The sequence below is a fragment of the Vanacampus margaritifer genome, chromosome 6, assembly GCF_051991255.1.
Source record: "Vanacampus margaritifer isolate UIUO_Vmar chromosome 6, RoL_Vmar_1.0, whole genome shotgun sequence".
Taxonomy (NCBI): Eukaryota; Metazoa; Chordata; class Actinopteri; order Syngnathiformes; family Syngnathidae; genus Vanacampus; species Vanacampus margaritifer.
In genome coordinates, this window is record NC_135437.1 from 25216092 (window position 1) to 25239906 (window position 23815).

Sequence of the window (23815 nt, forward strand, 5' to 3'; positions counted from 1 at the left end):
TGCGCCTTGGCACAATAAAGGTTTGTAAACACATTCTGCTTGATGGTATTTATTTGTATATTATACCATACATTTAAAACAGACACACACAAAAAAGGGAAATCAGCCATGAGAGCGACAGCTTCTGTGTGGTACTTCTCGCATTTATCTTTGCGCAACGTTGCGATTTAAGGTTGAAATATTTCATGGCTGATAGCATCTCTATGTAAACTAGGCACATAGCTTTGTCTTTTAATTCACTCAATATATAACTGCTTCCTATTCTACCTAAAAGACACAATTTCCTGCTTTTTATCACGGCGTGCCCTCTTTTTCTCTATGATGGATGAAGTGCTATACTGTAATAGCGATGCCTGCCATCTAGTGATGAGCAGAGTTATTGCAACTTAAAACTAATACAGTATGTTTTATAATTTTCAGAAATTTATCAAAGGGGCACTCGCAGTGTGGGAGTGGGCCGCATGGCCTTCCCTGACCTAAAGCATTAGCAGGGGTGTCAAACTCATTTTTGTCATGTCAGTTATGGGCACCTTGGGGTCAGTGGTGTGTAGCGGTTCATGGAGAAGTCGGTACATTCTTAAGTTTCGCTTTTGAATTTAATTTTATTATCAGAGGATGGTGGGCCACGACTTCAACATCCTTGAAGAAAGAATGGGTAATCTGGTTAACAGATATTACTGAACAGTGCACATCTGGGGAGATTTAGAAATGGGTTTACGCAATGCTGGCTGAAAATGAAATGGGTATGTGAAGTATGCCTGCGTATACCCTGGGCTACACCACTGCCATTATGATTGCCATTATGATCGTGAACCCATATAAATGTATGATCCCCTCATATTATGTTCGTACTACAACACATAAACACATTTGTTGATTTTTTTATTTTTTTGAAGGCGGATTGGTAGCAAAAATATGTTTGCAAAATCTATTAAAAGTCAAACAATTGGAGTTTTGGTATTTTAGCACCAAAAAAAATTGTCAGGCCGGATCTAGCCCCCGGGTCTCAAGTTTGACATGTTACTTTATAATTTTTCCCCTCAGCAATTTTCTTTTCTTGCCAGTTGTCCAGAGATTCAGTTGTTGCAGAAATAATCTACTATTGTTTCTAGTAGGCTATTGTGTTCATTTATTTTCATATCGAAGATTTACTGTAAGGGAGGGGGTAACGTTTTCCCAAAGGATTCGTGGTTATGTTGTCTTTAGGTGAAGTGCGGTGACTTGAAGGTCAGTCAGTAGGAGTGATGTCGAGGACGCCTCCCGCTCCCGGTGACCAGATGCCTTGGATGCGGGAGTTGTGGCTCAGGGTAGCCTCTCCCTTTAAACGGTCCACAATGCCTTGCGGTGCCCCACTTCCAATGCGATGTGTGCGCCTGCAGGAGGAAAGAGGAGACAAGTGTGGGGAGTGGGGCTTCCCCCCCCCCCTCCTCCGCAGTTCGCTGGCGAGAGAGCAAAACACGAGCACGCGAGTGGACCGAGTCAAACTTTGGGACAGGGAGCACAAACGTCCTTGTCGTTTTGGTCACCGAAACAACCAGCAGCACTTTGTCGCATGACGTTTGGGGGGCAATGCTGAAGAAGGACACAATTTGCGCTATTCTCGCCTCTACGAATGTTTCATCTGCAAACTTCACTTGGCAAAAGGAGCAGTGAGCGAGCCGAGTCGTCTTTGCGCCATAAAGGTAAGAGCAGTACATGGCGCTAATAATCGTGGAATGTTGCCTACTGCCGTTGTGTTGATCTTTTCCCAGTAGTTTCTCTTGCCTTTCGCCGTCAATAAAGAGAGCTTGATGAGGCTTTGAAGCAACTATTTCAACTTTACTGCACCTTCGTAAAACGAATACCGATACATGCTTGGTTACTTGGGATGAAGTTTCCATCCGTTTTTTTTTTTTTACAAACTACCTTTAGTCTTTGTGTGCTGCTGGCGGTGTGCTGCCATTAGCGTTGCTTTATTTTTTTTCCATCTATGCATACTCACGAGAAGAGAATCTCATTTCAAACTAAAAGATCAAGCTGCGCAGTAGCAGAACCAACCTGTGGAGTCTTTTGGTCTTCAGTTCATAGCCGTACTTCGAAAAAAAAACGAACTTAGAATTGAGTCACTTTGATGTACTTAATAAAGTCATCAGACTATAGCAACCAGAGAAGAAGAGGGCTACATTATAGGTGCCCTTTCATCACAGTCCACCCATTTTTTATGCATAACATACTGTAGGTCAAAATGAGTGTGACATGTTTGCAGTCGTTGTATTGGATGCACTGATAAAAGATATGAGGCTTGCAAAACTAACTGATATGAATTCAGCGCTATTGTGACGCTGTGCTATTCAAGTAGATACTCAGTACAGTAGTTGCTACACATTCATTCGTCTCTGGAAAACTTGCTGACACTGTCAAAGGAATACACTACAGCATCTCAGAACAAGAATTGTGCTGTGTTTGGGCACATTTCGTGACGTATGACTTCTGTATATTAGGGATGTTCAATAGCACTTTTTTCCCCAGACCGAGACCAGTATTTAATTAAGTATTCACTCTTTCTGTACTCCCCAATACAGCCTAGGCTATACTGAGATTTACTGTATCTAGTATATAAAACTTCATTTGACACAATGACAAAAAAAGTTTTTTGTTTCTGATGCAGAATTGCAGATTTTGGTGATTCACCAACTGCTACAATATACTGGCAACTACTACTGAGAAGTACTTATTTTAAGTATCAGCAGCCTCCACAAGTACCCAATACCTTAAAATAGGGCCGGCATTAGCCCGATGCGATACTGTTTAGTATCGGTACTCACCCATCCCTAATACATATATTATAAACCCGATAAAAGGATAGCAAATATTATTAAATTATTAATGATTATTTGATGATTTTTTTGTTTTGTTTAAAGTTAAACACAATAAACGGGACCTTGCTGATTTTTTTTTTTTTTTATCTTAATCTTTTAAATCTTTAAAAATCTTTTTACAGGGCCTGTAATGAAGCAGTTTGAGCTGCATAAATGTTTAGCCCAAGCGTGTGCTTCGACACCAGATGATATATGACAAACCACAGTACTGTAACATTTAAAGCCTGTCCAGGGGCCTCTCGCTGCCCTGCTGCGTCCCTGCTGTCTCTTCAAAGCTGGCAAGTGAGCTCTGCATATGGCACGGAAACAAAAGCAGCATTATTGCCCGGCCAAATGTGCCATCCAGATGTTCGAGTCACTGCCAGCTTTGACATCTTAAGTGGAGGAGGCTGCTCCAGGGCCTAATAGATTTTAATACCGGCCAACTCGAGAGGCAGAGGGACGTTTGGGGTTTACCCTCAAAGGCATGAATTGAAATATTGGAACAACACACACAATCTAGTTTTAATATAGTTTAAAACAAATAAAATACTTCTCGAACCTTGCATGTAGAGACTACAGTTACAGTCATCTCTTTTCTACATTAAGATGGAGCCAAACCCATCTGACTTCAGAAAACAGGCAGTCTGCAGCCTTGACTGGTCGACAGTAGGTCGAGGGGCACATACAGAGACACACGACCATTTGCTATCATATTCGCACCGTCACTCAGTGGGTTTTAGAATTAGATTTACAATACTGTATGTACAGTATGTAATGTGACTGTGGTGGACGAAATGTACACTTTGCTGGAGAAGCTTTATCAGCTCAAGCGCTACGAGAGAGCACTGTGAAGCGCCGTTGTTGTTTTGGTTGTGACACACTCGTGCATGCTCAAACTGAATACTTCAAACACATGAGCTTGTGTGTTCCATTTTCACAGACAACGGTTTTCAGTGTTAAGACGCAGACGTCATCTACTTTCAGACCCATTTTCAAGTGTGCGCAGTGTGCACTTCACCGCTCTCATGGGAACAACCAAAATGACTGACTGAAAGAATGAATGTTTTTATAAACTTAAAAGCTGAAAATAAAAAAAACAAACACCTTTTATTCTATAGGTCAGGGATTGCTACTTAAATGATGGAGGGGCCACAATTTTTCATCAGCGTTGCTGCAGTGCCACATACAGCATCGCACTTCCTAACCAGTCAATTTTCAAAAGACACTGATTAACCTCCATAACATTTACCACCCCCCCCCCCACCCCAAAAAAATCTTCCAAAAAAGCTAATAAACGTCCAATATACATTTTTTATGACTGTTTTTTCTTAATTCATAGAGGGGCCAGTTTCCCGTCCCCGCCATGGCTCCTGATTGCCTCCTTTTAGGACATAACCATCTAGATCACAGACAACGGGTTCCCATAGCGTCCTTATCTTTTGGTCATGCGCTGTTGCATTCTTACAGGCTAGGAATGTATACCCGGGATGTTATCAGCGCTGGCTCTTTAAGATCAAGGCCCATTTTTGGGTACAGTCTTTGCCATGCACTCCATTGTTTACTCTTTCTTTGGTGGCATATTTGTTGATTGTCCTTTTGAACTCAGTGATTGTAGTAGTTACATTAAATTTGATACATTACTAAAGGAGTATCAGAGAATATGAGATAAAGTGTTTAACCCAGTGGTTCTTAATCTTGTTTGGGGTACTGAAACCAGTTTTCTATCCGCATTTACCAAACCCTTCTTAACTCATTCACTGGCATTGACAGCTAAAGATGTCAAAAATTCATTTGAACTATTTCTATTAGTTTAACATTTTTTTCTAATTTTGTTAGCAAGAGTATGAAAACTTAGAAAAAAATATTGTACATTTAGAACAGATATAAAATTTGTGATTAATCGTGAGTTAACTAGTGAAGTCATGCGATTAATAACGATTACAAATTTTAATCGCCTGATGCCCCTGATTTTAAATAATCTTTTCTATATAAAAAAAAATAATAATAATAATCTTTTTCTTTTTTTTAAAGAAAAGATTAATAAAATGAGGGGTGTCAGGCAATTAAATTTTTTAATTGTAATTAATCGCATGACTTCATTAGTTAACTCACTATTAATCACAAATTTTATATCTGTTCTAATACAATAAAAAAAATTCTAGGCTTTCATACTCTTGTTAACTAAAGTGGGAAAAATGTTAAACTAATAGAAATAGTTCAAATGAATTTTTGACGTCTATAGCCGTCAATGGCAGTGAATGAGTTAATTGAAAAATAAAATGTTTTTTAATTGTATTTTTTTTTTTTTCAAATTCAAGACATAAGTATAGGGTTTACTGGTGAACTAAATCAAATTTCAGATATTCGTCCACCACTTTCCTTTTTTTTTTTGCTCGACATAGTCCGGTATGAAGAGATTACAATAACAAAATTACACGACATACCATCACAACAGCCAAAAGTCGACCACTGAGCGCACCAAATTTCCTGCAACGAGATAGGCTGAGCAATGTACGTACGATGATCACTGAAGCCAATGATGGCCAAGCGGGGCGTTTCATCACAAATCATTTGAGTCGGGACTGAACTGCAACCGACAAATTAATTCTTGATGAGAAATTTGAGCATTTTGATGTGTTCAGTGAATGCAAACAAGTAGGTGACAACACTCACCCTGACGTTAGTGAACTTCTTGGTATGCACTGTGCAGGCTATACTGTAATGACTCCACCAGACCGGTGAACTTCACTCCTTCAAGTTTCCATCAATCTGTTGTAGCTTTTCTTTTTTAAAGAGAAAGTTTTGTTTAAAAAATCCCTCATGAGGATTTGCTTCTTTTTTTCTGGCTGCCTGTTTAGACAGTGAAATAATAAACTTCTGTTGGTTGCTTCCAATGAGTAAAATTCGGTCTGCTTCCACCGCTTCAATACTAGTGACTACAAAGCTTAACCATCCACGTGACTCGAGCAATTCCCTGTTCAGATTCTTCCCGGGTGTAACTTTTGATGACAGTGTGCACATTGAACTACCGTACATTTTTCTTTTTTCTGCTCATCATTTATTTCACAAAGGATCTGTTTGTGATTATAATGTGTAAACCACACTTGCGTCACAGGAAGTGCAAATGGGTTGAAAGCTGTAGCATTCAAACAAGCTTGTAATGAACAGGCCATTGTTTAAAATTGGCAGCAGTATGACATACTCCGGTTTGTCAGATGTGCTCCATGAAAATTCCAATTAACAATAATACCCCTCTCAAAGTCAAACAGAACCAAGAAGACAAAATTTTAGGGATGCACGATAGTATCGGTGGCCGATAATTATTGACCGATTTGACGTCAAACAGATAAGCCAGATAATCAAGAAATCTGCCGATAATAACTTTATGACTGCCAGATGTTTTCAGAAAAGGGATGCCGTGGGTGCCAGCCGATTTAAGCATTTTTGACTGATCTTTCAAGGTCCATAGAAAATTATGTGTTTGGACTATGGAAAAACACATACTACCAAATGAAAGATTGGACTCTCATCTTTCATCAGAAAAAAAAAGTTTGTTTCTACCTTATTCCGTTTTTCAGTAATCAACAATAGAAAATGGTTAGTTTCACCTCTGTTTTGAAACAAACGTCTTTTAACGTCTTTGGCACTCCATAGGATTTTACTAAACGTTATTTAACGTTTTTGGCAGTCAAAGATATAATAGACATGCCGCGTTGGTCCATCTGTTGTGGTTGTGACTCAAGTTGTGCCCAACTCCTCAACCCCTCCCCTTGCCTATTTTAGTGTCGCATATTTGTGACGTTATAATGCACGCAACCTCGTGTTCACAGAAGATGCATCATGGCGACATGGGCAGCCATCAGTTCTTTACTGCGTCTCCCCAAAATGTTACCCTCACAGTTTTTTGTTGCATTTTTAAAACATGACTGTTTTGTTTCGGCAAACTCAAAATGAGTTACTGGTTGTCTTTGAAGCAGAGATATCAATAAAATTCAGCTTCATGGTGCTTTACACAATGTTTCATTGTGTTTGTACATGTTAGACTTATAGCAGGACGCAAAAGTATATTTGTGTTCAAGTTAATTTTGCAAACAATTCGGTTATCGCCTACAGAAGCGTATTGCATTCACTTGAATTTAAAAAAAGTCCTGTTTTTCTGACAAATGTTTGGGGGTAGCTTTGTTTTTTTGAGTATTTTTTTCTGTTTTATTGAATATTTTTTCAGTTTTTTTTTTATTTTTTAAATTTTGTTCCAAAAAATATATTTTCCTGTTTTTTTGAATATATATTTTTATGTTTTTCTGAGTATTTTTTCCCTGTTTTATAAAATAATTATTTTACTGGCAAATTTTGGGGGGAACCTTTGTTTTTTTGAATTTTTTTTTCTGTTTTTCTAAATATTTTTTTCAGTTTTTCTAAAAAAAAAATCTGTTTTTCTGAATATTTTTTTTAAAGGGGTTTTCCCTCAGAGATTAGAGAACAAACCACAATACACATTCATTCCTTTATTGAGAGCCAGTAAGTAAACATGACCATCTTATTGCATATGGAGGCTATTAGCGAGTCTGCAACAAAGTCACTTGGAGTTCAGAGGTAAAAAAAAAATAAAAAAATTCCGAAAAACAGCACCAGCTCTTTTTTTCTGAATAATTTTTTCCCCTGTTTTTTAAAAAATAATATTCCCCCTGTTTTTCCCGAATAACCGCCCCTTTTCCGAGTAATTTTTTCTCCTGTTTTTCTGAATAATTTTTTTCAGCCTATTTTTCTGAATAATTTTTGACAGAAAAAAAAATTCAGTAAAACAGTAAAAAATATTCAGAAAATTAAAAAAAAAATTAAAATAGCATTATCGTGCATCCCTACTAAATTGAGCTTTTTCAGTGAGCTGCAGAGTTGTTTTGTGGGAGCAGTATTTTGTTTCATTTGGTTGCAAAACAGCCCTCCTGAGGTGATCTCACACACTGTTTTGTTTAGCTCAGATAAAACCTTCGTGATAGAACGGCAATCTCTTAAACTGTACTATTGCCAGGTCATTTAGTGATTGCTTCATTTTCTGTAAATCCCTGGAAGAAGCAGCGTAAGTGTTAAGCTCCTGCACTTAAGTCTCCTTCAACATTTCTCTTTGGTGTGAGTTTCAGCACCGTGTAAGCAACTATGAAACACGAGCAAGCATATGGTAGGTTGTTTACAGCAGTCGCCAGTTGAAGCCTTTTGCCTGGCCAACTCGACCTGGAGGTTAGTCACGGGCGGGCACGCAGACGGCACATGCCTCTGTGCTTTTAGAGGAATTCATCTCGAGTCAACATCACAGTTGCTCACGAGGGTTTACATGTTTCCTGCAGCTGATCATATCAAAGTATTTTAAGCCATCTTGAAATGCTTTTCTGGCTTCGATGAGCTGCACAAATCAGCGATTGGGCATCTCCCCAGACTGTGGCTTTGAGCGTGCGGCGTAAAATGGCTCTCTGCCCTGCAAAGCTCTGCTTCGGTCGTCAGGTTTTCTTGTTATCAATCTAAACGTAATGTGTCTGACGTTCATGTGTGAAACTGATTGTAAATCAGCTAGTTTAACTCATTCACCGCCATTGACAGCTATAGACGTCAAAAATTCATTTGAACTATTTCTATTAGTTTTAACATTTTTTTCCATTTTTGTTAAGAGCATGAAAACCTAGAATTATTTTTTTGTACATTTAGAACAGATATAAAAAATTTGATTAATCGTGAGTTAACTAGTGAAGTCATGCCATTAATTACAATTACAAATTTACCCCTAATTTTTAATAATGTTTTATTAAAAAAAAAAAAAATATATATATAGTAATCTTTTTTCCCTTTTTTTTTTTTTAAAGAAAACATTATTAAAAATTAGGGGTGTCAGGCGATTAAAATTTGTAATCATAATTAATCGCATGACTTCACTAGTTAACTCAGGGTTAATCACAAATTTTATATCTGTTCTAATACAATAAAAAAAATTCTAGGCTTTCATACTCTTGTTAACTAAAGTGGAAAAAATGTTAAACTAATAGAAATAGTTCAAATGAATTTTTGAAGTCTATAGCCGTCAATGGCTGTGAATGAGTACATTTTTAGGTGATAAAGACACATTAAGATCGGCTTTATGTTTCCTAAACGTTTCTCATTCACTGGGTCACCATATCAATACAATTTTTTGTTTTTTGTCTCCCTCACTTCTAATCCTTAAAGGCTGCTTTGTATCATGGCCTTGAAGGGAAAGAGGTTTATACATTTGTTACTGTGTTTTGGGTGCCGGCAGGAAAAATATGGCCTTTATCCTTTATGCCTCTTTTATTTGAAGCCTAAATTGAGAAAACCCCTGAATTCAGCCAGTGTAATGAGAAAACACACCATCAACACACACACAGATAGATACACAGTGCACTAACTATTGCATAAGTCATGTGAGCCACAATTACATCAAATTAGTTCAGTTGTAATGGGAAAAAAAAATTCTGGACAGCAATTACCGAGATCAATAATAGGGAATGTTAACAGAGTTCTCATACTTTTATATGACTTATAGTCCTGTTTGTACACTAAATTCGTCCTTCTAAGACAGATCAGTCTAAATTTTTACACACACACGTTATCCACAAAACAACCCCGATTTCCAGCCGATTTCGAGCATTTTCAAGGCAAACTTATAAATATTGTGTACTCTGAGTACTTATACATGGTGGGTACCAAATGAGAGATCGTGTTCCATTCTTTCATTAGAAAAAAAAGTATGTTACTACCTTATTTAGTTCTTTAGTAATCACTATTTGAAAATAGGTCAATTGAGTGACATTGAGCGAAAATTTAAAAGAAAAGGAGAAAACAAGCTTTTTGTAAAAAGATACATTTTCTGCACAACAGTGACTTTGACACTATTATTTTTTGTTTAGTGACGCTCTGTGAAGGAGATTTGCTGCCATCTGCTGGCCATAGATAGTGGGTGTTTTGGGATTTTACAACCCCAATGAGCGCTGCGCAGACGTTCCACTGCCCATTGAGGAAGAAAAACGCATAGTAAACGTCAATTAACGTTTTTGGCGGCATTCATTTGGATTTTAGTAAACGTCATTAAACGCTTTTGGCGGTAAAAGACTTAATTATTTATTTATCTGTGTTGCTGCATCCAGGTATGAGCGGTGCAAGCTGTGAAAACGATGTGGCGGCACTGTCGGCTATTAACCACGTTCAAGTTGATCTTTTTACGGTTGTACCCGAAAACGGCTTACCTTCACTAGAATTCCGTGTCGTATTGTAGCCAAAGTTACAATCCTTGTGGATACACGTGGCTTTTAGATCCTTGTTGTTGAAAGTTAACTCTTTGACTGCCAGAAACGTTAAATAACGTTTAGTAAAATCCTATGGAGGAGTGCCAAAGACGTTAAAAGACGTTTTTTTTCAAAACAGAGGTGAAACTAACCATTTTCTATTGTTGTTTACTGAAAAACGGAATAAGGTAGAAACAAACTTTTTTTTTCTGATGAAAGATGAGAGTCCAATCTTTCATTTGGTAGTATGTGTGTTTCCATAGTCCAAACACATAATTTTCTGTGGACCTTGAAAGATCAGTCAAAAATGCTTAAATCTGCTGGCACCCACGGCATCCCTTTTCTGAAAACGTCTGGCAGTCAAAGAGTTAACTGGAGTTGGCATGACTACCATTCTTCTTCGTCTCGGTTGGTTGGTTCGACAGCTTCTTCTTCGGCTCGGCAAGTGAGCAGTCAGTGAACTAGACTCTCAAGAACGGTTCTTGTGCACTCAAAACATGCTTTTATGCTCAAAACAACCATAACGCCACACCGTAGCCTCTGTCTACAGAATGCACAATGCCGATTATTATTGATCACCTGTCTATCGCGATACATATCGATAGTGAATTATCGCCCAGCCCTACTTGAGGAATAAAGAATGTCAATATTCTGAATTTATGACCTGATGTCATGTTTTTCCTCCTCGATGCTACAAACAAGTTTAAAATGAACAGCGTTAATTAACAGTTGATGTAAGACACAATTAGCAAACATCAATAATTCAGTTAGTTCCTTCCCTACACAAAAATGCTTCCTACTTGTATGATAACTGATACTAAGAACACTTTGTAATTCTATTTTATAATCTGACTTCCGACTGTTACCTTGTACTGGGTTGTGGCTCTGGAAAAGCAGCGTACAGTACTGTGCTTAGGCCAAGACTGTGTGTGATCGACAGGGGGGGGTTGGATAATTGTCCACCATTTGCAACACTGGAATTGCACCATAAAGCCATGCCATTCATTCTCTCCGAGTACAACGTCCTTGAAAGGGAGTCCCTCGCGCTAGATGAGTGTTTCATACGCCACATTATGTTGGAAACTGACCTTCATGTAACATAACACATGCGTTATAAAGCTGTTAATGTTATTCACCAGTTGGTTGAGCGTCTGTTTGTTCTCAGTGGTTTCTGAAAGGTTAGTTATACTCAGAGGTGGGAAGTGTAGCCAAATCCGAATCAGAATCATAATGACTCGAGTAAAAGTACTACTCCAAATAATTACTTGAGTATATTCAGTAAAAAAAAATGTACTCAAGTACAATTATTGCAAAAACTTTGTAAGTCAGCTTAATAGAGTAAATATAGTGAGTTACCACTCAATCTGTTATACTTACTTGCATCTCATAGCTTATGCGGGTTGTGGTAAGCAGAAAGGATGGATTTAGTGTAGCTCAAAGAACAGTGGCATCAAAAACAAAATAATTCGTCACTTCCTTGTATTGTGATCCCCTTTGGCTCTACCTTCCTGTTTTGCAACCAAACATTTTCATGCTGCTTCATTCTCTGTTATGTCACATACATAATTTTCCTCCTCTGTCCTCATGGCTTCCTAGTTCTTACAAAAGCAGGATCTGAGCCAGGGAATGTCTACTAGCACTGTTTTCCTGCATCTCAGTAGACACCACGTACCTATTAACTCATTCACTGCCATTGACGGCTATAGATGTAAAAAAATTCCTTTTAACTATGTCAATTAGTTTAACATTTTTTCCACTTTTGTTAACAAGAGTATGGAAACCTAGATTTTTTTTTATTGTACATTTATTACAGATATAACATTTTTAATTAATCGTAACTTTAACTATTGAAGTCATGCGATTACATTTTTTTTATCGTAATTAATCGCATAGATTCACTAGTTAACTCACAATTAATCACAAATTTTACATCTGTTCTAAAAAAATTTTTTTCTAGATTTTCATACTCTTGTTAACAAAAGTGGGAAAAAATGTTAAAATAATAGAAATAGTTTAAATGAATTTTTGACGTCTATAGCCGTCAATGGCAGTGATTAAGTGCAAAACAACAGTGTTACGGCCAAATGGTAACAAAAGGGATGACTGGCCTCAATATTTTCACAATGAGCAACTGTTAGTAGCATGATGATTAATTGTACCAAATAACAACGGTTTGAGTTCAACTTTAAGGTAACCGATCCTTGAGCACATCCTCACTTGTCTGTTTCCTGTTTCCTCTTGTGTTTCCTTCCCAAGAAGCAGCCAGAAGGGCTTCAGCTGCCCTTGCGCGTCTGATGTCTTCAAGAATGTTGGGACCAACACGTCACAGTAAGACTCGTCACTTTTGACCCAAAATGGAGCTGAAGGTCTGGGTGGATGGAGTTCAAAGGGTCGTGTGCGGGGTTACCGAAGCGACCACCTGCCAAGAAGTGGTCATTGCTCTAGCTCAAGCGATCGGTAAGACAAGCTGTGCATATTCTCCGCAGGCTTATGATTTATTTTACTTTAGCGTCATCTTATATTTGAAGACTATATATTGCCCATATAAGTGTGAATATGAGCATTTGCTGTGTTCATAGTTGGTTAGCTTCCTGTACAACTTTTGGCAGTGCAATTAAAAAAAACAAAAAACAGACGATACTGACGACTACACAGTCATTTGTGTAGAGTAAGTAAACAGTCCCACTCTAAACAGAGTAAAATTTACTCAAAGTATTTTTTTTGTGTCCAAGAGAATTTGCCTATCCCATGAAAAACAACAATCTATTAAAGATTTTTTACTCAGAAATTCTAAGTAAATTTTGAAAAGGGAGATTTTGCCAAAATTTCATTAGTTTCTTTCTTCTTCTTTTTTTATTACACTGGAACAAACTCACAACCTTCAGCTTGGGAGACAGTTTGCCGCTCTACCACCTGAGCTATGCCACTCCTACTGTTTGCTTATATCCAAAAGGAGTTACAAAGATTCCAGCTGACACGAGCGATATATTAATACAGTAAGACCTGCATGGCTCAGGAAGTAGACCTGAAGTTGCGGGCTTGTTCCGCAACCCTTGAGTGACTTTTATTTTAAAAACCTCTCTTCCAAGTGTACATTTTACTGTTAAGAGTGGGACCAAATAGACTCTTTTTAGAGTAAAATTTACTCTACAGAATTTACGTATATGTAAGCTTTGGCCAACATTGTTTGAGTAGTGTTTCCAAGCCTAAATACATATAAAGACAGCAAAGGGGCACCAAGTGTGCCGTGTCAGTTTTGAGATATCCATTGCACTGCTGTAGTGGCCAGAGGGATTGATACAGTTTGAGCTGATACCATTAAGCCAAACATATGTTTTTCAGAGTTGATGCCGCCGCAATCACAAACGGATGCCCCTTCTACCCTTCAAGCACGTTTAGCCGCTTTCGGCAGCAGACGTTAATAAAAGACGAAATATTATTTTGGCTTTTGTGACGTCCGCACTCATGAAATGTCACGTACTGACACTTTGACCCGACTAATAAGGGTCACTCATGCAGTTTAATGAGGCATGTATTGCCTATCTATTGTTCCTATCTATAGAACCTTGTTCAAACTCCTTTTTGCGCAATTTGCACAAAACCACCATTTTAACAAGGCTTCCAATCAGGTCGTTTTTTTCTACATGATTGGTTTTAGTACATTTTGGATTGAGTTAAGGGCACATTTTGACATTTTCAGACATTACATTTTCAGGAAATGACTATATTATAGGGTGCTACAAGCCTTAGTAATGAGTTATGACCACTTTGAGGTCTGGACTCCCCCCCCCCCCTCCTCCCTCTCTCATACTGATGTTTGCATTATGTGTGAGGCCACAAACAAATGCAAAGGCTTGTTACTAGGACCACAGATAAAAGGTGTCACAAACCTAAAACTGACCACCCAAAAAACAGTACCGTACGTTATTTGTTAGGTAGTCGTTCTGCTCTACTGTTACCATGGAATAAATATTGTTAAACTTCCATACTGTATCTAATTCCAAGTCTTAGCCACTCTGTGTGCATCGATACTACAGTATGTTGATAATCTAAACTCTTATCATAATTCTACGCCCAGTGAAACTGTATTGGAATGTGACTACAAGTGCCCTGTCTGCTTAAGAGACATAATTTACTTCCACACCGTACTTTTTATAAATATTTTCTTGATCCTTTTTTTTCATTATAACTGACTTAATTAGCTTTGAATTACTGTTTTTGTGTATGAAAAAAACGTCATGCTCAGCCTCCCAAAGAGATTTAGCTCCCTGTCACAACAGAGCTGCTTGAAGGAATGTTTTGAAGCATTGCAGTCATGTTCTGTCGTTATACAGGGATTGACATCTTTATACAGTCAAACTTGCAAACAAAAATGTGTTGTTACTTCAACATATGCTATCCAAGTATTTGAGCGAGTGAAATAAAACACTGAAACACAGAATGGGGAATAGGCTTGACAACGCAGATTTTCCAGAACTTGCACTCTCTGCCCTCGCATGCTTTAAGAAGCAAAGAGTTATAATCACTGGTTGATGTCTCACAACGCAGCCACACTAATGCCTGAAAACACCAGTGTTTTAGTAAATTGCTTTTTGCTGAATGGCATGTTGGTATGATTAATATTGTTTGGCCAATTTATATAAAACAAACTGCTTTCCTTCAGTATGAAACTGAAATTATATTGAATGTGCAGAAAAGCATATTGTAAAACACTCATCAACCCATTTATATGTCATCCCATAGGGGAACCCCCCCACATTTATTAGATTATCTGCCTCTACATGCTGTTCCTGCTGAGATTCAGTTGGGTCATCATGGCTTTATTGGCAATTTCTTCCAAACAACAACCCCCTCCCCATATGGCTGTGTGAGGAATAGAAGTGCTTGAGCAGACTGTATTGACATCACTTCCCACAACTACAGAGTTGGAGGAGGGAAAGTATGACTCATCCCTTTCTCCCCTGCCAAGCTGACAAAGCAGAGCCCCCTCCTCTGCCTTTTCCTTTTCTTTTAACACAAATGCTTTGTGATGTGGTGTTGAGCAGTGCTAATTTTTCCAGCCTATATTTTGCCCATGTGACGATAAAGAATTGCAAGCTCGGTCTCCTTTAAGCCCTATTGTCCTCGTGGATAGAAATCTTTAAAGCAGTTCTGTATTGTGTTGCTGGCAGGTCGCACTGGGAGATACACGCTGGTAGAAAAATGGCGGGACACGGAGCGTCATCTAGCCCCCCATGAGAGCCCAGTCGCCTCTCTAAATACGTGGGGTCAATACGCAGGTGATGTCCAGCTGATTTTGCTCCGCACAGGCCCTTCCCTGACTGAGCGCCCCCCTTCAGAAGGGCCCCCTCTAAGGGGGCCTGAACGCGGCTTTCACCGACAGAGCCTCCCCCCACTCGCAAAGCTTCACCATCCCAACGATCGCTCCCTCTGTCGCCGCGAGCCTCGGCGCAAGTCTCTCACCTTTACAGGAGCGCCCCGAGGTCTAAGGGAGATACTGAGCGGTGGGCGACCAAGTGAAACTGAGGCCAAAAGGAGACTTCATCTAGGAAACGGCGGGACTCGCCATCATGCAGGAGGAGCCACTGGGAGTGCATCCCGCGGCCTGTGGGCCTGTCACATGGAGGACCTGGTTCGACTGGTGGGCATTCAGAGAGAAACGCTCAGTGTGCTGGAGAAGAAACTGGAGATTTATGAAGATGAGCTCAAATCCTGGGCCGCGGTGCGAGCGGGACGAGCTCCAGGCTGCGGCGGGGACTCAGATGGGGGTCTGATGGAGGAGATTTTGAGGCTGGAGAAGCATCTGAGGAAGACCGAGGTGGAGATGGAGGAGGAGGAGTTTTGGACCACCGAGCTGCAGATTGAGCTGGAGAGTGAGCGGCAGCTGGCGGAGAGGCTAGGAGAGTTGCGTGGTCGTCTGCAGGGCTGCGAAAAGGAGATTGAAGAGAAGCTGGCAATGGTGCAGGTGTGTTTTGTTGGAGGTTACGAAAAGCAAGTTGGGAAATGAAACGAATGAAGAAAACAAAGCTACTTTTTGACTTGTGTAGTACATATGTTCAAAAATTGTGTTCTGGCCTTGAGCTATTTGTTTGCCATCAGGTCGTAGAAACGGGTTTGGAGGAGATGCGTGTGCAAAGAGAGCGTCAGGAGACCGAGTGGCTCAATGAGGCAGAGGCTCGAGCTCAGGTGCTCCGAGTCAAAGCAGAACTGAAAGCACAAGAGAGACAAGCTGTCCAGATGGAAAGCAGCTGCAGAGCCGTGGACAGGTCACTTGGGCAAAGCAGCAAGAAGCTCCAGGTGAGACAAATCTATGAATTTCACTGCCCTCTTGAATGTTATTTGACCTACAAAGTAGTTTTTTCTCTCCATCTATGACATTTTAAAGTCACAAGCGGCAAGCAGTTAACTTATTTACACAGTGGCATAAGATTATGTTTTTACGTGCCACAAGAAAGCAATTACTGTCACACTTGCTGTTTTTTACTTGATTGTTTTACACACAAGTGTTTTGTCATTCAAATATACTCTGTCTTTGCAGTAGGTGCAGGTCTGAATACACCCTTGATATGAGCCGTCATCTGACCTTTTTGTTGTTGTTGCTTTGACTGGCAAGCACAAACTTTAGACATGAGCAAAACAAAGGCTTTGTGTATTTAAAAGAACCACGTAGCTGTAGCTTTGCCTTTGCAAAGTCCACTTAGCTTAATGCTACCAAACATTAGTTAGCAGTTAGCATCAATAAGTGACAGATTTAACACTTAACTCTTTCACTGCCACTGACGTTTAAAGACGTCAAGTAAAAACCTACGCTTCACTGCCAATGACGTCAAAAGACGTCATCCAATGATTTTTTTTTTTTTTTTTGAAACGGGTGCTGGGAAGGCTTGCGGAGCTCTCCTGAAAGTTTTAAGCAGGTTTTTTGAGCCTAATGACTATTTTTGGCCCCTAGAGGGCAGCGATGACTCTCTTTTGACAAGATCGGGTGGGCGTCAGTAGAGGCGGAGCTAGAGCGTTGAGCAGGAGATCAGAATGGAAAACAAAGGAAAAATGGCGGCCGGTCGCGAGGAGCTAACGCCAGAGCCGTTTTTTTCAAAGACCAAAAGCATCGCTAGAAAAGCACATTGTTGATGACATGATCATCATCGATGATGAAGATGATGGTGACTCCGTGGTTGGAAAGCATTGACGCGGCAGTAGAAGACGTTAGATGGAGCTAGATGGAGGAGGGAACGGGCAATGGCGAGCGTTTGCAAGCAGCTCTACACTTACAAGACGAAAGGCATCGACCAACGCTAAAATAGTACATTGATGACGACGGTGATCATCCTCGATGATGATGAAGGTGAATCCGAGCTTGACGGCGAAATTGGAACCGCTGATGCGGCGGCTATGACGGTGTCGTAACGCGGAACACAACCGAGCACGCACAGGCGGACGTTCGATCGGACGACGGAGAGTGCCCTGAGTCCAATGCATATTCATCGGAGGAAGTGTGTACAGTCTGCTACTTGCTTTTTATTCCCCGGAAAAAAAGGCCGTCAAGAAAGTGTAACGTTTGCACGCAAAACGGACCAATGTGAAAGTGAAAGTAAACTGTTGTGCGACTCCTGGCGTCTCCTTGCACGCAGGAGAGCGTTACAAAAGGAAAAACTGTATTTGAAACATCCACATAATTGTAAGTAGTACCACAGTTGCACACATTTGTAAATAGTTTGCGAAATTGTTTTGTCAAATTGTTACACTGTTGAATGGAAATAAACGTATTTTGCAATCAAAAAACACTTTTTCATTGTTGGTGAAAGCGTTTTACAGAAGTAAAGCACTATTTAGGTGTTTGTGGCATCATTCATGGACAAAAAGAAGTGTACAATTCACTAGAGTGCATGAAATAACATCGTTTCACAAAAAGCTCTTTTTCTCCGTTTTTTGTTTCAAAAGAGAGAATTTCGGTGAAAGTAACCATTTTCTATTGTTGATTACTGAAGAACGGAATAAGGTAGAAACAAACTTTTTTTTTCTGATGAAAGCCGAGAGTCCAATCTTTCATTTGGTAGTATGTGTGTTTCCATAGTCCAAACACAACATTTTCTGTGGACCTTGAAAGATCACTCAAAATGCTTAAATCGGCTGGCAGTGGGGACAACCCGTTTCTGAAAACGTCTGGCAGTGAAAGAGTTAAGGTGGAGCAACATATGTAGCGAAATAATATGACAAATACACACAGGCATATGTTTTTGGGCCTCTGAAAAATTACTATATAGTCACTTACAGAACGAGCGTTCTTCGTTTGCATCTGCATGCCTTTATTATGCTGCCCTCTAGTGGCCAAGGTGGGCAGCACAATTAATTAATTGTAGGAATGATGCTGCATTTGAGGATGGTCGGAAGTTGTTTTTTCCCAGTTTTGAATTGAAAGCGTTCAAGGTGAAAGTAAACAACCAAAATGGCGGATAGTGATAAATTGTTTTTTACTTTGTACCTCAAAACTAATTTTGACCTCCAGCAAACTTGCCTTCTCGCAATCTTGCTTTATTTATTGTTTTTATCTTATTTTAAAAGCATTTCATACAGTTCAGTAGTTCACCAATTTTATGCAGGGAGGTGCATACTGTCACGTACGTTGTGTTAAGTGAAGTTATGTCGAATATTGATGAATGAAGAAAGCTATCTAGTTTTATACTCGAGTAAATTGGGTTTTACCATTCACGATCTGTGTTTCCAAAGGGGTTGCCATTGTTGAGTGACGTCACATTGTAGTCCGTCGGTGAAGTTAAGGTCCTTTTTTTCTCCTTCTGATTTCCCATACACACTTCCTGGTTTGAAGTCGGAAAAGTCAGACTTCCGACCATCCTCAAGTGCAGCATAAATCGTGATGCTTTACATTCTATTTGTGATGTTATTATTGTATGTTTTTGTTATAACATAATTGTTTAGAGTGCTATTTTTTCCTATTTAAAAAAAAAACCACACGGAAATTATAGTGTATTGTGGTGGTATTGGAACGGATTAAGCAAGAAGTCCAAAAAAAAGTGCAATAATATGGTCTATGAGGCCCCTCTAGTGTATAAACGGTATTCTGATTAATATTGCTTTTGTGTAATATGAAGTTAAGAAAATGGATGGATGAATTAAGCAGCAAAATCTTCCGACTTTGAACCATGTCAGGGGGCGGCCATTTTGCCACTTGCTGTCGACTGGATATGACAACAAAGTTCGGTCCTAGAGAGTCGCAGTCCTGCATGTTTTTGATGTTTCTCTCCTCAAACTGAGAGGCTCCTACAGAACGTAATGATGAGCTGATCATTTGAAACACCTGGGTTGGAGGCAGGAGACACCAAAAACATGCAAGACTGCGGCTCTCTAGGACCGAACTTGCCTATCCCTGGCCTGATCGTTTTCAGGCTTCTACAGAGCTTGCTGATTAGCTGATCATTTGAGTCAGCTGTGTTGGAGGAGAGAGACATGGAAAACAGGCAGGACAGTGGCATAAGATAAGGGCTCAACTTGCGAAAGTCACATGACCAAAACCCCAAAAAACAGCTGAGCCGGTCGTTTCCTGAACCCTTAGGCATGTAATGTTATTTTCGGTCGCCATCAAGTGGCAAAATGGCCGCCCCCTGAGATGGATAAAAGTGGGGGGATTTTCTGCTTAATTCATATTCCACAAATGTAATACAGTATTAATCAGAATGTTGTGTTTAGACTTGTGGGGGCACATAGAACATATTGTAAGGAAAATGTTTGATTTGACGTCCTCTTTAATGGCATTTACGTTGATTTTAATGGGGTAAGATGATTTGCGATACAAGTGAGTGTTTTGATTTTGAAAAAATGAGCAAGGAGAGGCTGTTTTATTCATATAGCACATTTTGTGCATTAGTTATACCAACAAATTAAACTTCTCAATATATGTATACTGTGATTATAACTTCGATGCTACATAAACCCGTTGCCGCCAGTTGAAACAAAATTGCAGACCCCCTATTAAAGTTGCCGCTCCACAGTGAGGACATAATGATAAGTACGAAAAGTCTCGAGACACATTTGAATTAATCCGTTTTACGTTAAACATACAGGATTTGATATGTACACCTGAATCTTTCCCTGACTTTTTGGACAGTTACATGCTTCCAAAGCAACTTTCTCTTCCTGATTGGACCCCAGAAGAATTAGGTGTGGAAGTACTTGATAGCCCTGACCTCAAAGTGGTCCAACCACGCTTGCCCATTTCGTGCATCAGTATCAGTATGGAGAAAATTAGCACAGCTCCTAAGAGTGTATTGTTTTACTGTTTATGGCGGATAATTATGCAACCATATGCTCCGCTCAATCTATTCTGAAGTTATGAGGATAGCGTTGCCCCATTTGGATTGTTTGATGCTTTAAAGTTGGAGACAGAAAATATAAATTATCTCCCACAGCTCAAAATGGTACTCTGTGTTTTTCTACCACAAACAAAAAATAGGGACATGCAGCCTATGTTCCTTAATGAGATACGTATTATTTTCCATTGCTGTATCCTCGTGATAATATACTGTTTCATTAAAGGACATGCAGCATGAGCTGGAACAGCTAACCAAGGAGCTGAGGCAGGTTAACCTGCAGCAGTTCATCAAGCAAACGGGCACCAAGGTCACAGTGCTTCCGGCTGAACCTGCAGAGGACGAAAGTGCAAGCAGCAATCGTATTATAGGTAATGTCCTTTTCTCGTTTAATTGGTAGCTATACATTGCTCAACATACACAGCTGGGCTCCGTAAAAGATTGAACACTGATCAGCACATGCAATGAATAATAAGAGCCGTCAACATTATGTAATATCTGCCAGTGTTGGGTTAAATGTGAGAGAGCAGACCTTGTGGTAAATGGCATGGCGGTTAGTGATTCAAGGCTCACTGATGATTGACCCATCTGAATGGGTCTGACCTGAGACATACATTGCAGTGTAATCATATAGGAGAGTACAAGGTGCCTTAGCAGCAATAGCGCTCCGTGGGAGCGATTTACACAAACAAGGAGCTGACACTTACAGTCTCCATGCCGACAGCCAAAGGAGCTGACTTCAAGTCCTTCATTTACCCTCTGTTCCCCTCGTGAGCCCCCTTCACACACACACGCACGTCCTCTATCACACACTCAGCACTTTCTGGGGAAGGCTCGTCAGACCACAGCTTTGTCATCTTCAATAAGAGCTGAAAAAGAGGGGGGAAAGCATTCAATTGCATGGGCTCAATCAAATGAAGGTTTATTTCTATTACCCGTATTTCCGGAAGAAGTCTGATTAATGATACATGGAAACATCCATTCATTATCAACCAGTTATCTTGTTCAGGGTCACAGGGAAGCTAGAGTACATCCAGCCTGACTTATGGGTACACTCTACGCTGGTCACCAGTCAATCACAGAACTGACGCACAAGCACGAAGATCCACGAACTATATTAGGTTGTTTTTCCCCCCACAACCCAGTTAGCATCGGAGACGAAGCAGAGGTTAAACACTGCCAGACTCTACCAGCGTGTGAATTTAACACAAGACTCGCCGCCCACACTTCTTTGTGTTGGAAGCAATTGTCGCTGATGCTCTGACATCACCGCGATCATTTTATCTTAATGGAGCCAAGTCACAACTGCTGAGTGAATGAACGCTTGGTTTGGCAAATTCTGTCTCAAAGACACGGGTGACTAAATCCTGTTATGTTCTCTGGTGCACTAATTTATTAATGGCTGTAGAACCAGATATATTGCACCCTCCATGCAATATACAGATTTTTCAATTTTGATGTCCTTGGATGGCAATGGGCAAAACCAGGACAGGAACAGTCTTAACATAAAGGAGATGATCGTGATGGTTTTCAGTTATAAAAGTGATAGGTGAAGTGTCTTAGTCCTTTCCCATAAACTTCTTTTACAGCTTCATGTGTGTGTTAAATGTTTAAGAACAGATCATAAAATCGTCTTTGTATCTCAGCACTGCCCCCCAGTGGTGCAGAAGTTTTGTTTTTTTAAGATAGCTTTTAGCTAGCTAGCATAAATAGCTAGCTTTAGTCTACCTTCTGCAATCAGGGAGCTCAACTGTGGAATGTTCTCAGCGCCAAACGTAAATTAGAGACAAATACAAATGTCTAAAAAAAATAAATAATAATAATAATAATAAAAATCAAACAGTGGCTGAAATCAAGCCAAATTTGCTCTCACTGAATGAGATAGATTTATGAGCACTATCACAGGAAGTGTATTTTCGAAATATCATTGTACATTATTGTGTTTCCATTTTTAGATTTAGTTCCACTAACCGGCTCCCTGAAGCGCCCCGTGTCCCTGCAACCTTTGTCCAGTCATCTACGGGTCTTAAAAAGTCCTCTCAGCGCCGGTCTGAACCCAGAGGGCATCTATGTTTGAAGCTCCACTGCACACGTGCTGCCTGAGACTGTAGCACAATGGCTCATTTCTCCTCAGAGCCTTTTCAATTGGATATCTTTGGACAGGATACCGCAATAACACAAATTGTACAGTGTTGGTAAACTTTGACATGAAGGATTTGTTGGCACAGAAGATTGGCATGCACTTCGAACCCTTTCTAAACGAGGACCCAGCAGCAATGGACAGCTTTTAAAACACAACCTGTGTCATTTTAATCACTCTAGTAGCTGCTGAATGCTTTCTACTGGTTTCTTGTTGGTACTATAATTCCAAACAAAGGCCTTTTTAGGATGAATGTGAATCGATGAATTATATCCATTTAGTAGTTATGCAATGAACATATTAACTGATGGGCTGACTGACTTAAATTATGAAGGATGTAAGAAAACTGTTATCATTTAGTTTACTGTAACTCTGACTTGTTAAAACTATGCATTAATAGGTTCCTTTCCTATACACTTCTTTCCTCCTTTCAAATGTATATTTTTGTCTTCAGCCGGCCAAATGCTGCATTCCCTTTATGATGAATGCAGTGCTCTCATTCTTGTGCTTCATGAAATCACGTCAATTCTCTGAAAGGTTGTATTTGTTTTTTGTTGGATGTTTTCCACTTGTGGCCAAAGATGAACAACTCTGAGCGCATGATTGTGATGTTCTTATAGCCATATATGTGCGAAGCACCAATATTACAGTGAATTTCTTGTGGCATGCTACAGCTTTTAATGACCAATTATGTGTTAATGTTAGATTGTATCTCAGCTGCTAACCACAGCAAAGTGCCTTAATGGATTTGGTGGGCAGTGTGCGAGGGTGAACATGAAGCTAACCTGGCAATATTGAAGTCTGCATTTCGTGTAGTTTTGGGTAGTGCCACATTGCTTGCACTGACAGCACAGCAATTAGTAAAATTGTTCCTGCTAATAGTTTATAGAGACTGGTTGAGAACACATATGGCTGCAAGTTTTTCCACATCGTTACTATGTTATCTCCATTTATTTGCTGTAAAATATTCAGTATTAAGATTAAACCCATTCTAAACATTCTTTATGCTTTATTGAGCGAGTTAATTCTGTTTGATGATTTTGCGGTCTTTGCATCTGTCACTTTGTACAAATCCCATAAGAAATATCATAGCCAATGTATAATTTACCTTTATTTTTAAACGACACTTATTTTTAAATGTCTCTTTTTTTATATGAATGTCAACCTATAAATAAGGGTGGATTCCCACTTTAAGAAACATACTTGCGTGCATTTTGTGTGATGAGA

At 39.6% G+C, this 23815-nt stretch overlaps 1 protein-coding gene across 2 annotated transcripts; it reads left to right on the forward strand.

Moving 5' to 3' along the window:
* Positions 1-1355: 1355 nt before the first annotated feature.
* Positions 1356-23589, forward strand: rassf8a (Ras association domain family member 8a). 2 transcript variants are annotated; one of them, XM_077569213.1, is made up of 6 exons: positions 1356-1682; positions 12383-12583; positions 15298-16091; positions 16226-16423; positions 20675-20819; positions 22404-23589. In XM_077569213.1, the coding sequence occupies exons 2-6, from the start codon at positions 12481-12483 to the stop codon at positions 22523-22525; spliced, it is 1362 nt and encodes a 453-aa protein (XP_077425339.1). In that variant the 5' UTR covers positions 1356-1682; positions 12383-12480; the 3' UTR covers positions 22526-23589. The 2 variants fall into 2 exon arrangements, with proteins under 2 accessions (XP_077425339.1, XP_077425340.1); XM_077569214.1 differs by having other exon boundaries at positions 12386-12583.
* Positions 23590-23815: the final 226 nt, after the last annotated feature.

Excerpts from the sequence above, each read along its gene's own strand:
- rassf8a (XM_077569213.1), top strand. The coding sequence starts at position 12,481 with ATGGAGCTGAAGGTCTGGGTGGATGGAGTTCAAAGGGTCGTGTGCGGG. Across the intron at positions 12,584-15,297 it reads TGCTCTAGCTCAAGCGATCG|GTCGCACTGGGAGATACACG; the intron begins GTAAGACAAGCT and ends TGTTGCTGGCAG. Across the intron at positions 16,424-20,674 it reads AAAGCAGCAAGAAGCTCCAG|GACATGCAGCATGAGCTGGA; the intron begins GTGAGACAAATC and ends GTTTCATTAAAG.